Here is a 14,017-nt window from a genome sequence, read left to right on the forward strand (position 1 = left end):
AAGGAGAAGAAGAAGAAGAAGAAGAAGAAGAAGAAGAAGAAGACGCAGAAGCAGAAGCAGAAGAAGTAGAAGAAGAAGCAAAAGAAGCAGAAGCAGAAGCAGAAGAAGAAGCAGAAGAAAGAGGAAGAATTGATGAAGAAGAAAAGGAAGGAGGAGGAGGAGGAGGAGGAGGAAAAGAAGGGGTAAATTGGTCTTTTACTATATTTTTAATAGCAAAAATAGACGGAAGGACTATTTCATTGACGGAAAGAAAACATAAGGACATTTTAATAGGTTTTAAAAATACAGGGACTGACTTGTTAATAATGGCAATACACAGGGACTAAATTGTAAATCTCCCTATAGTTTATCATGAACTCACTTCCTACTCAATGTGGGGCATTTTACATCAATTATAACGCACTGAAGGATAAGTGGAATATTGATAAATTGTCTAGTAAGCTTATTCAAGAGGAAGCGAGATTAAAGAAACAAGGAGTTCATTTAATTAACCTAGTGGAACAACGACCTGAAAAGAAAGCCAAACCAAAGGCCAAAAGTTTCAAGAAGAAACAGCGACCTACTAAAGCTCCACAGGTTGCTAATGATGAAAAGAAAGGACATAAGTCAGTATGTCATTTCTGCAAGAAAGAAGGGCATTTCCAAAGGATTTCCTGAAGCATAAGGCTTGTTTGAAAAGAAAGGTATACATTATGCTTCTATATGATTTGAATCAAATTTGTCTGAAATTTCTTCTAATATTTGGTGGTTTAATTCCTGTGCCACTACTCATGTTTCTAATATTATGCAGGGATTTCATACGATCTAAACCATAAAGTCAATTAGCAACTTTGTATTTGTGGGGAACTGAATGAAGGCCCTAATTGAAGGCATAGGGTCTTATAGACTGACATTAGACACTGGGCATCACTTGGATCTAATGAACACTCTCTATGTAAATTTAATTTCTAGGAATTTAATTTCTGATTCTAGACTTGAAGCTAGTGGATATACTTTGAATGGTGGAAATAGTTGTTTCAATTTGTATAAGAATAGTTCCTTTATTGGTAATGCAACCAAACATAACAAAAAAGGAGCCACAAGAAGCAGTCAACTTCTTGAAATAATATACACTGATATTTGTGGACCTTTTGATACTTCATCTTTTAATGGAGAAAAATACTTCATCATCTTTTTAGATGATTTTTCACCTTATGGATACATCTATTTGCTGCAAGAAAAATCTCAATCTATAAATTCCCCTGAGGTATTTGTAAAGGAGGTTGAAAAGCAATAAGATGGAAAGATAAAAATTATAAGATCTGATAGAGGTGGTGAGTATTATGAAAAGTATGATGAATCTGGACGGTGTCCTGATCCATTTGTCAAGTTCCTTGAAAGTCATGACATATGTGTACAATATAATATGCCAGGCACACCACAACAAAATGATATAGCAGAAAGGCGAAATAGAACATTAATGGATATGGTTAGGAGTATGATGATCAATTTCTCATTACCCAAAAGTTTGTGGATGTATGCACTTAGAACTGCTGTGTATTTATTAAATAGGGTTCCTAGTAAGTCAGTTCCTAAAACTCCTTATGAGTTATGGACTAGAAGGAAATCTAGTTTAAGACACCTACATGTTTGGAGTTGTCCAGCAGAAGCACGAATTTATAATCCATATGAAGGAAAATTGGATTTTCGAACGGTTAGTGGTTATTTTATAGGTTATCCAATGAAATCCAAAGGTTATAGGTTTTACTGTCCAAACTACAGTTCTAGAATTATTGAAACAGCAAACGCCAATTTTTTAAAGAATGATGAAGTTAGTGGGAGTGTTGAAAATCAAGTTGTGGATATTAATGAAATAAGGGTTAATGTTCCATTGATCATAAATGTTCCTAATCCAACAGCTACTGTAACGACTCGAAAATCGGACCGCTACCGGCGCTAGGATCCAGGTCGGCTTAAGGCCGCCGGGACCCATAGCAAGCCTGACATGCAACCTGTAAACCTGTTTAATCCCATACATGATCAACAACATACATAAAAATTAAAACTTTTTTTTCATACATTCTCTCATACACCAAACTCAACCTGTGCATGCACATGAACATAGTCATAATCATAAGCATTGACCCCCTCTGTGGGATCTCATCAATACCCCAAAGGGCGATATAACATACGTTGAGCTGGTCTACATGAGCATCATAAAACATCTAAGATCATGTATAAAAGGGGATACCTTACACATTGGGTCAAGCACAATCTCTAATCCTCAATATCATTACATACATTACTATTCATAACTTTACATCGTTTTACAATTTATCATGTCCACACTCTATCTATTACATACACATGACTTCATTACCCTTGCTGACCTCCTGGTCTACCCTGTACCTGCAAACCTGGGGGATTAGGGAGAGGGGTGAGCTACTAGAGCCCAGTGAGCAGAATAATAAAACATTTAAAAACATATGATAACATGGAATGCATCACATCACAATCATATCACATCAAGGATGAATTTGTCACCAATAGTCCTCTACATAGTCCAACTGTGCCAGAACGTAGAATGGGTCCTGGTCTTTCTCTTACATGGCATAACATAACATTCCAATGTGTCAGAATGTAGAATGGGTCCTGGTCTTTCTCTTACATAGTGCCAGCGAACGTAGAATGGGTCCCACTGGTCTTACATTCTGTACCGTACATTTCACATCGTCACATCATAGATCAAGGACTATGAATCATCCAACATTCATCCACAACAACAACAGTAGAGTATGCAATGCAACAAATTAGTGAATTCTAATGCAAACAACCTAGTGCATCTCATGGTATTAATGATGCGTGAATCATGCTACAATGTCCATTATTTGCTTTAAAAACGTAATAGGTTATTCCACTCACCTCTGGATAGCTCTGACCAGACACTGGAGCAGCTGACTCACTGCTGGGGTCCTCGGTTCCTCGGGTCCGAACCTACACAGGTAGACTCAAATGAGGGACCAAACATACATGAACATAACTCTAAACTACTCCCCAAAAACCCCCTAAAACAACATGAAACAATCATAGGAAAACATGTAAAGGAAGGCTGGACAGGGCACTTTCGGCGGCAGGTTCGGCGGCCGAAAGTCCCTCAAGAGCCGAAAGTCAGGCAGGTTCGGCGGCACCTTCGGCGGCCGAAATGCCCAGACAGAGACGAAACTCATGCATGTTCGGCGGCACTTTCGGCGGCCGAAACTGCCCTCCAGAGACGAAAGTCCTCTTTCGGGGGCAGGCTTCGGCAATACCCTTATCTTTTCTAAGGTTAGTTCCTTGTGAGTTCTTGTGCTTGTATGTATGTTTTGTTTATGCCATGCTATGTGTTAGTTGGTGAACATTCGGGGATGAATGTTCTTAAGGGGGGGAGAATGTAATACCCGGCTAGACTCCGGTATCGGGATTCCTATCGTCCGGTGGAATCTCGGGTGTCGGAGACCTCTAGAAGGGTAAAACTATGTTTTCATAAAATGTTTTAATGTGTTTTATGTTTTGAGCATGAAAGAAAATGAGTTTTTGCATGAAAACAACCTTGGAGGAAAACTTAGGTTCGGCCGCCGAACATACATGCACTTCGGGGAGTGCTTTAGGCCCCCGAAAGCATAAGTGAGGGAAATCCAGGTTCGGCTGCCGAACATGGCATGCATGCGGAGGCACTTTCGGCTCCCGAACGTGGCCTGGCCAGCCACCTATAAAGGGGTCCCTTAGCCGAAAACGGGCGAGCTTTTCTCCCCATTTTCGGCCAAGGTGAGCTCTCCACCATCCCTCACCGGTTTTGAGTTCCTTCCTTCAAATCTTTCTCGATTTTCATTAGTTTTACCCTTGTTTTGAAGATTTTGAGCTTTTGAGCAAGTTTTGGAGCTAGGAGGTTCAAGGAACTCTCTCTCTCCCATTTTTCGAGCTAGGGTCGTTACAGCTACAACAATTGTTGTCCCTATTTTGGAAGAACAAAATAATCAAGAATAACATTTGAACAATAAAATAGCGCCCCATTAAGAACATAACTTACAACCAACTCGTGTGAATGAACTAGGTGGTATAGCCTTATACAAACCCATAAGGGTTAGAAGGTCAGCTATTCCTGATGATTACGTGATTTATTTGCAAGAGTCAGATTTTGATTGTGGCATTGATAATGATCCTATTTCATTTTCACAAGCTGTGGATAGTGCTAAGTCTGAAAGATGGATTAATGCTACGAAAAAAGAGTTAAAATCAATGGCTCAATATAATGTCTGGGATATTGTAGACTTGCCAGAAGAATGCAAAAGAGTTGGTTGTAAATGGGTTTTTAAGACCAAACGCGACTCAAATGACAATCTTAAAAGACATAAAGCTAGACTTGTTGCCAAAGGTTATACTCAGAAAGATGACATTGATTATAATGAGACTTTTTCACCTGTTTCAAAGAAAGATTCTTTGAGAATAATTTTGGCATTAGTAGCTCAGTTTGATTTGGAGCTACATCATATAGATGTGAAAATTGTCGAATGGGGACCTTGAAGAGGAAGTTTATATGGATCAATCTAAAGGTTTTTCCATTAAAGATAAAGAACATATGGTGTGTAAATTGAAGAATTCAATATATGGACTTAAACAAGCTTCCAGACAATGGTATAATAAGTTCAATAATACCATTACTTCTTTTGGTTTTGAGGAGATCAGCTTTGACTAGTGCATTTACCGAAAAATTAATGGAAGTAAGTTTATATTTTTGGTTCTGTATGTTGATGACATTCTGCTTGCTGCAAATAATTTAGGTTTATTGCATAAGACTAAAGAATTTCTTTCTAAGAATTTTGAAATGAAAGATATGAGAGAGGCATCCTATGTGATAGAAATTTCAATATTCCGTAAGAGATCAGAAGGTTTATTGGGGTTGTCTCATAAAGCCTATATTGAAAGAATTCTTGAGAAATTTAACATGAGCAAATGCTCTGCAAGTTTAGTTCCTATTCAAAAGGGAGATAAATTTATTATTATACAATGTCTAAAGAATAATGTGGAACGTAAAAAATAGAAACAATTCCATATGCTTCAGTTGTGGGCAATTTGATGTATCTTCAACTTATACCAAACCCGACTTCAGTTTTGCAATAGGGATGCAGGGTATATATCAAAATAATTCTTATATCGATTATTGGAAAGCTGCAAAAAAAGCGTTAAGATATCTTCAAGGAACAAAGGATTACATACTCACTTATAAGAGGTCTGATCATATAGAAGTGATTGGATATTCAGATTCAGATTTTGCTGGGTGTGTTGATAGTAGAAAGTCAATGTTTAGTTATTTGTTCCTATTAATTGATGGAGCATTCTCATGAAAAAGTGCCAAACAGTCTATCATTGCTTCATCCATTATGGAAGCAGAGTTTGTGGCTTGTTATGAGGCTACTATTCATGCATTAAGGCTGCGAAACTTTATTTCAGAGCTTGAAATTGTTGACACAGTTAGCAGGCCGCTAAAAATTTATTGTAATAATTCTATACCAGTTTTCTTCTCTAAAAACGAGAAATACTCCAGAGAAGCAAAACACATGGAGTTAAAGTATTTTATTGTGAAAGGGAAGATTCAGAAACAAAGAGTGTGTATAGAATATATTAAGACAGATCTTATGGTTGTAAATCCACTGACTAAAGGTTTACAACCTAAGACCTTCAAAGAACACGTGCTTAGGATGGGTCTTGATTGTAATGATGATTGCTGATGATTTTTATGTTTTGCTTTAACATTCTTGAGCTTAATTATGACATGTTTTTAGATTTTATATTTCTTATTCATAATGTTTATATATACATAATTAATTGAATAAGAAATTTATTTATATTTTCATAACTAGTATGTGAACTTTATGTTATTTATATACAACTCATGAACCTGACATAATAAGTTCTTAATGTAGTGGTGTATGAAAGGGAGTATGCAACTATACTGTGTATAACTATCATAACCCACGTTATGTAATTTATTGTGTTGGAGTACTTGTGATGACTAACAATTTATAAGATTTAATTTTGCTAACTTTATGATATTATTATTAAATTGGGTAATTTACGATTTAGTCCCTGGGTATTGTCATTATTAATAAGTCAGTCCCTGTATTTTCAGAAACCTATTAAAACGTCCTTATGTTTTATTTCCGTCAACGAAATAGTCCTTCCGTCCTATTTTCCGTTAAAATTAGATAAAGGAGGAGAGAGAAAATTTTTAAAATCCAATTTTACCCTCAAATAAAACCATTTATTTAGTCCTTGTATATTGTAATTATTAACAAGTTAGTCCTTACATTTTCAAAAATCTATTAAAATATTTTTATCTTTTTTCATATCTATTAAAACGTCCTTATTATTTTTTTCCATCAATGAAATAGTCCCTATCTTTTCTCACATCTATTAAAACATCCTTATCGTTTATTTAAGTCAACGAAATAGTCCCTCCTCATCGTTTCTTTCTGTCAACGAAATCGTCTCTCCCTATATTTTTAGAAATATATTAAAACGTCCTTATTGTTTCTTTTTGTCAACGAAATAATCCCTATCTTTTCTCAGATCTATTAAAACATCCTTATTGTTTCTTTTTATCAACAAAATAGTCCCTATCTTTTCTTTCCTTTTCCTCCTCCTCCTCCTCCTCCTCCTCCTCCTCCTCCGAAAAAGAAGAAGAAGAGGAAGAAGAAGAAGAAGAAGAAGAGAAAGAAGAAAAAGAAGAAGAAGGAGAAGAAGAAGAAGAAGGAGAAGAAGAAGAAGAAGGAGAGAAAGAAGAAAAAGAAGAAAAAGAAGAAGAAGAAGGAGAAGAATGAGAAGAAGAAGAAGAAGATAAAGAAGAAAAAGAAGAAAAAAAAGCAAAAGAAGAAAAAGGAGAAGAAGCAGAAGAAGAAGGAGAAAAAACAGAAGCTGAAGAAGAAGAAGCAGAAGAAGAAGAAGCAAAAGGAAGAAGAATTAATGAAGAAGAAAAGGAAGGAGGAGGAGGAGAAAAATAATTGGGGGTAATTTAGTCTTTTACTATATTTTTAACGGCAAAAATAGACAGAAGGACTATTTCGTTGACGGAGAGAAAACATAAGGACGTTTTAATAGGTTTCTGAAAATACAGGGACTGACTTATTAATAATGGTAATATCCAGGGACTAAATCGTAAATTACCCTATTAAATTTAACGTTGAAAACATCCGGCCAAGTGGGAGAATGTAAGAAATACAGGCATGATGTTGAGCCGTATTTTAAGCCCACTTATATTAGGTTAGGGTTTTTATTTATTTAATAGTGTATTAAATCTAGACCGTTAAAATCAGTACTTGATGGACGTACAAGATCTAAAGTTTACATGGTATATAAACTAGTTCTCTCTCAACCCTAATGGCAACACATACATTTCATTAAATAACTGTTATATAAAAGAGAGTTAAGGGAGTGAAACTGGTTTACAGATTATCAATATCTTTTTATAACAATGACGAATTTCGCACAAAATTAGTAATTTATTATGTTTTTTTTTTCCTATGTGGTTATTATCATATTCAAGATCCAATTAAATGCATAATTACTTGTAGTTAATTTAAGGTTCATGTTGTTTTGATTGTACTTGAATGATTTTAATCGCAATAAATTATTAATAATTTTACATTTAGTGCTATTTCATTTGTGACCCTCACTTATAGTAGATTAGCATTCGATCGATTTAGTTTAAAATCAAACTGAACAGAATAAATAAAAATCAAAATTTTAGTATTTATGAAAACCAAATCGAATTGATTTTGAACAGAAATCGATTTGAATTGAATTGATGTGATTTTGTTCAATTCAGTTTGATCGCTTGGCCTTTTTAATAGACTTTTTATTTTTTACATCATAGTTTTAATATTATAAAATTTAATTAAAGTATTTCAATCTTGGTTATGGTCTAATTTATCTATATTATTAAAAATAATATACTATTGTCACTAATCAGTTTGATTTTACTATTTTTTTCTGATAAAAATTGAATTGAATTACAATAATATAAAGTTTTGTAAATAAAAACTGAACCGAACTTAAAAGAATAAAAAATCGAATTAAATTTTGAAATTAATTCGATTCGATTGATTTTTTCAGTTTGAACTGAATATTACTTGCCCCTATTCTTGCATATTTAAAACCTTAAAAGCAATATGCAATAGAGTAGCAGGGATGTGGATCGATTATGAGAAACTAAGATCAAGCATTATGTCTCTAGCCATTATGCCAAATAGTCTACACCTTATTGCTTTTTCATTTGGATTTTATGGTATTTGTGTTTTTTAGGAGATGATAATTTTACCATATAAAATTTATTAATTTAAGAATAATTTAGCAATAAAATAATGTAAGTGGAAGACATTATTAAGAAAGAAATATTCTTTATCTATATTAACTATATTTTTTAAATTCATGTAAAAATAATCATACATCTTATTTTATAAGATAAGGAGAATGATATATTATTAAAATTAATATATAATATTTTGAAAGGAAAGCTTCTATCTTTGGTGTGGTTTTGTAGCGATTTTATATTATTGTACTTTCTTTTTTTGCCTTTGAATAATAAAAGTTGTTTGTTGTTTCTAAACCTTTCATTCTTTGATTTTCTCTTTATCGATGGGCATGTTTTGTTGGCTCGTTGTATTTTGTGTTGTTGTTTTTATAGGTTTGTATTTATCGACAATGAGAGTTTTTCTGTCGAATATGTGGTTCTCGTTTATCTTGAGGGTGATGGCTCAGTTTGTTTTCCGCAAGAGAATTTTTGTATTTGGGGTTTGCCGCTCATAATCATACTACTATGTCTAACGCTCCCATAGGTTGTCTGAGTTTACAGTGTCTCCTCCTTTAATATGTTTGTTCTTCTTTCAACACCATCCTATCCAATTGAGTTCTCTGAATTCTTTTTGTATTGCATGCATGCTCTTTGCCTTGATTTCTATTGTTCTTCCCGTAGAGATTTTTGGTGTCGGATTTAGTTCTTGCCGCTTGCCGATCGTTTTCTTACCTATTCAGTGTTGCGATTCTCTAGCGATGAATCGGTGGTTGCATTCTGAATACGTTAGACCAGTCGGTGGTTTCAGTTTGGGCTTTGAATTATATAGTAAAGGAATTTAGAATGGTTTCAGTTTGGACTTCGAATTATACAATATAAGTTTTTAGACAGTTTATTCTAGATAGTATTTATGGGTTTGGATTGTGGTTGGTTTGATCATTTCTTGCATTTTTAGTTTAGTTATCCTTCATTTTATTTATGTTTTAGTTCATTGGACATTAAAAATGGAAGTTTGATTATATGGTAAAAAAAATTAATTTAAAAAAACTCAAATCGCATTATTTAAAATTTCAAAAAAGAAAGCAAGAATATATTTAAAAATAAAAACATCGAAAAAAGACAGTTTAGAAAAGTTGAACTACAAAATATATTTTTTTAATTATAATATTTGCGGTAATTTGTAAAAAAAAAAATCGTTCATAACAAATATAAAATTCAATTAGAAAACTATTTTATTAATAAAACAGCTTTAAAAAGCAAATTATTTCACTACATTTTACTTATTTTATTAGAAATAATGTAAAAAAATTAATTGTAATTTTAATAGGAGTAATTAATTTGCAGATTTATTAAAATGTTAATAGTTTAATAAGTGAATTTTAATAATAAAAAATGTATAAATTTTATTAAATTATAAAAATTAAATTTTAGTTTTACACCCTAATAAAATTTTTAGATGCATATTTAATTCTGCTGAATATATACTTCGAGTCATTATTACGACAAAAAACAAAAAAGATTTTTTCTTTTCTTAAAAAAAAAAAAAAAAAACAAAAGATTTTTCTCGACAAGTAGAGATCGTTCCAAGTGTCCAACTTGTATTTGCTTGCTTTGAGTCGGCTGAGCCGCCGAAGTTGACAAATTTCAGAAACGTCCAATTTTTGGACCCGCGTGAACATTCCGTGCTAAATTTGGGCTTAGACTTGGATCAATGACAGTGATGGGCTGATTTTAGGCCTCTGGGATATTGGGACTTGGAGGCTGCGAGAGCGAGACGGAAATCAAACGACGCCGGTTTCTCTTCGGGGAGCCAACCCTGTCGTTTCTCTCATTTGCTCCTGCCGTTTCGAGCCCAAGGACAGAAGCTCTTGCCCCCACGACACTGCTATTTCTGGTTCTCCGATACTCGTTTCTTACATTCTCTCCTCAACCACCAACTGTTCGTCTAAATTCCTTGCGCTTCTTAATAACATGGGCAAGAGAGGAGGCGTCAAAAAGCTACCAATCGCGCCAACTCTATCTCATAGTTCTGTATCGTTGAGAGAAGAAACAAGCGGTAAAATACAAGCTAAAGGCGTCTCTCGTAATCCCAAGTCTTTTTTGAAACTCGAACACTTGCAAAAGCTAGCTGTATGGGCAAGCGGAGAAACTTCAATTCCTTCTCTTGGTGCTTTTTTCGGCCGCCAATTCGCCGCAGCTGGAGAAATCTTGGGGGTTTCTCCTGATCCCTCTATAATTCAGTGCCAGAGGTTTGTCTGCTGCGCTTTTCCTGTGTATATGTGTCGTTGTTAACAATTAGGAGTTCTCTGAAGTTTTTGTTTTTACTTCGATTTTTTTGTGTTCTGTGTGTTATTTAGAGCCATTTATATCATGTACTGGTTTTTCTTTATCCTTTGGTTGGAATTAGAATTGCCTCTTCGTTTCAGTTGCCAATGCTAGTGCTAGATGGCTTGGGATGTGGTTACTGGGTGGATAAAACTTCTTTATATCTCCTTCTGTTCCTTTACTTTTTGCTTACGCTGGCTACTTGTTCATGTTTTAAATGTACCTTGAATTGTGTAAATTGAAGTTATAAAACAATGAGGATTGTCATGTGGATCATCTCAATTTGGTGCAAATACTGCAGATTAAGCTCTCTCTCTTGAGAGGGGGATGCTAATTGTGGTAGTGTAGTCCTTCCTTGCAACAACATTAGCTTGCACCCAAGTTTCTATATTCATGTTTTTAACAATCATAGTTGAATTTGCTAATATAACTTAAGTTGCTGAAAAGTTTCTCATTGATTGTATTTAGGTGCTGGTATCATGGTTTTAAATAACTGCCATTACGCTGTTATGTGACCCAACGGCCATTATTTACAGGTTTTGGAGAAGGCCGTGGCCGGTATTTAACGGTAATAAAATTTTGTTAGAGTCACCGCCGTTATGTAATGGTCACGGCTGTTATAGGCTGCGACTTAACGGCCATCACTTTCTTTTATCTGCAGGAATTTGCAGAGAATGTTATTTTCTTGTTGGGACAGCCTTCTCCATGTGATGTTTGAATAATTGAAGGCTTGAAAACTCTCTTTTCAGTCTTATCACTACATTTTTCCAAGCCAAATTGCCAAAACTAAAAAAAAAAAAACATGAGATTTCCCTCAATTCTCAAGCTCTCTTCTCAGCTTTCTCCTAAATTTCTGTAAGCTTGACTACTAAGGATTGCAGATTCTTTTGTTCACTTCTTCAAGAATCAAGAACTCTATATTTTAGAGTGGTTTCAAAATCTATAGTGCAGAAAAGTTAGTTTAGAATGTATAAATAAAAATGATTAGAAGTTAAAATGTTCGATAACTTTTATTAGAAGATCAAAGTAGATCTACTTAAGAACCTTTTAATGGTAATTGAGGTTAATTATCAAGCATGATGTTTAGAAATTGTAAATTTTGTGTTTATTTGATATATTTATACTTATTATTAAGTTGTATGACTTAGTTTTGATTGCACCTTTAAATATTTGTTAATTTTATTAACTTTGCAAATTTTTCAAAAAAATTTATGCATTGCAGCGACAGGCCGATACTGTTATGTTATTACCGTTATAGGCCTATTTCTATTACCCGCGGCAGCTACCGCGATTTAAAACCATGGCTGGTATCTCTAGTGCAACGAAATGCAATTATTATTCGGTTTTCGGTAGATTTTGAGCCTTATTCCTGTGAATTCAAACTTCTACAAGAGTAAAAGATGATAACTCATCCAGTTTTTTCAATAGACTGTCTTTCCTACTGATAAATTGTTGTCTCACTGGCACATCAAGTATAGTGCTTGAAACAGCTTTCTCCACTTTACATAGATTCCAAAGTAAAAGCATGCTTAACTACTGATGATAATGATTATTCAATTAGCATACCTAATTGAGAAATAAATTGTGCTAGATATCTCACTTTCTCTTCATATTCAATTATAGAGACAATGCACTTATCACCTGTATTCTTGCTCTCGTAAGGATACAATTGATTGCATCATGTGTTTGTCAGTCTAAGTATCTGGTCCTGTGATTTTAGATCAACATATTCTCTATTTACAAAATGCTGTCTTCTTATGAGTGGTAAGAATGCTTTAGCCTGTTTGTAAATCCAATGTGTTGCAGATGTGAGACAATTCTTCAGCCTGGCTTTAACTGCACGGTGCGAATTGAGAAGAATCAAACAAAGGCAAGGCAGAGACAAAAGAAACATAATACTCCAATGCAGAATAATGTGGTTTACAAATGCCACTTCTGTTCACATCAGAATCTGAAGAGAGGAACTGCAAAAGGCCATATGAAAGAAATATGCCCATCTAAGCCAAAGCCAAAGCCATCCGCCAAATCAGAAACTTGTAAGCCCATGGCTCAGAAGTCTGCCAGCTTGGAGAAAGTCACAAAAAGCAAGGATGAGATAGCTTTGCCCCCACCATCTGGGGAACCTTCCATTTTAAACAGCCCAGCAACTCCATCAGTGAGAAGTGGGGTGACTTTATTGGATGCAAAGAGAAGAAAGAGAACTAGATCAGGATCAAAAAAATCAGAGGAATCTGAAAGCAAGAATGGGGCAGAAGGTGGTGAAAGAACAGTCAGCGCATCAAGTAAAAGAAAGAGAAAATCTTGGACAAGCCTGAAGGAAATTACTGCGAGTAATGAGCATGATAGCATTCGAAACATTACTTTGGCAGCCCCATTTTTTATATAGTAGGTTAAACCTTATGGCAGTTAAGAGGACCCAGAAGATTCTAAGTAAGTCTCTCTGATTATTTGGCATCATTTGCTAGTGAGAGAGAGATAATATAGAGGAAGGGAAGGATAGGAAATTTGCAGTTTTACGTATTGGTCAAGGGAAAGGGATGTCCTTTGGCTGGTGAATCAGAAATTTGGTTCTTCACAATTTGTTATTTGTACCGGTTGATCACTGAGTTTATTTGTTTGTTTAGTTTCCCAGGGAATATCAAAGTAAAGAGATAATTAAAGTGAACAAATAATTTTTGTTTTTATTGTCAACTCTGCGTTGTTTAGCCAATTAGCCAACGGAATTTCAACAGTGTAGCAAAGTTTTTAACCCCCTGAATATGCACCCTTGTTTTCTTGTTTTTGAATGATGATTTTGTTAATGGCAGATGGGAGTTTAGTCTTAAATTGGGGATATGATGCTAGAGTCTGGTCGTGTACAATGATTTGGTGCTTATTTTCATCTAAATTGACTTGAGGTAAGCTGTCCACTTATTTGATAGATTGAAAAAAATTCATAACTGAACACACATGCCTTTTAAAAACTTCCTAAACATTGTGGAAATGGTAAGTTATTTTTCAATCCATGATTTTATTGAAATTAATGACTTGGTCCTTAAATTATGAAAACTACATATCTAATTAATACTTAACATTTGACACTATCAATGAGTTGGTCACTCCATTTAGATTTTCTTCTACTCGATGGATTCTTAGACTAGCAAAGAGATTTTCTTTTAACCTAAAATACTACATTATCTTCCCTGCTTCCTGTTCCTTGTTTCTTCTCTGTCTCTCCTGTTTTTCTCTCTCACTTCCTCTATTTCTCTCTCACTCTCTTGTGTTGATTCACTTAGTTTTGACTCTTAGAATGAAATTCATCTCATTAGAAATAGTTTATCGAAATCAAAATTAAATTGAAAGATTGATTTCTACTACGAATAACTTGTATTTAGAGTTTATAGAACT

At 34.4% G+C, this 14,017-nt stretch overlaps 1 protein-coding gene across 1 annotated transcript; it reads left to right on the forward strand.

The window, feature by feature from the left end:
* Window positions 1-10,031: 10,031 nt before the first annotated feature.
* Window positions 10,032-13,321, forward strand: LOC110627688. The gene is made up of 2 exons (XM_021774039.2): window positions 10,032-10,554; window positions 12,437-13,321. Exons 1-2 carry the CDS (start codon window positions 10,277-10,279, stop codon window positions 13,014-13,016), a joined length of 858 nt encoding a protein of 285 aa, XP_021629731.1. The 5' UTR covers window positions 10,032-10,276; the 3' UTR covers window positions 13,017-13,321.
* The last annotated feature ends 696 nt before the right edge of the window (window positions 13,322-14,017 follow it).

The sequence above is a fragment of the Manihot esculenta genome, chromosome 1 (assembly GCF_001659605.2).
Source record: "Manihot esculenta cultivar AM560-2 chromosome 1, M.esculenta_v8, whole genome shotgun sequence".
Lineage (NCBI taxonomy): Eukaryota > Viridiplantae > Streptophyta > Magnoliopsida > Malpighiales > Euphorbiaceae > Manihot > Manihot esculenta.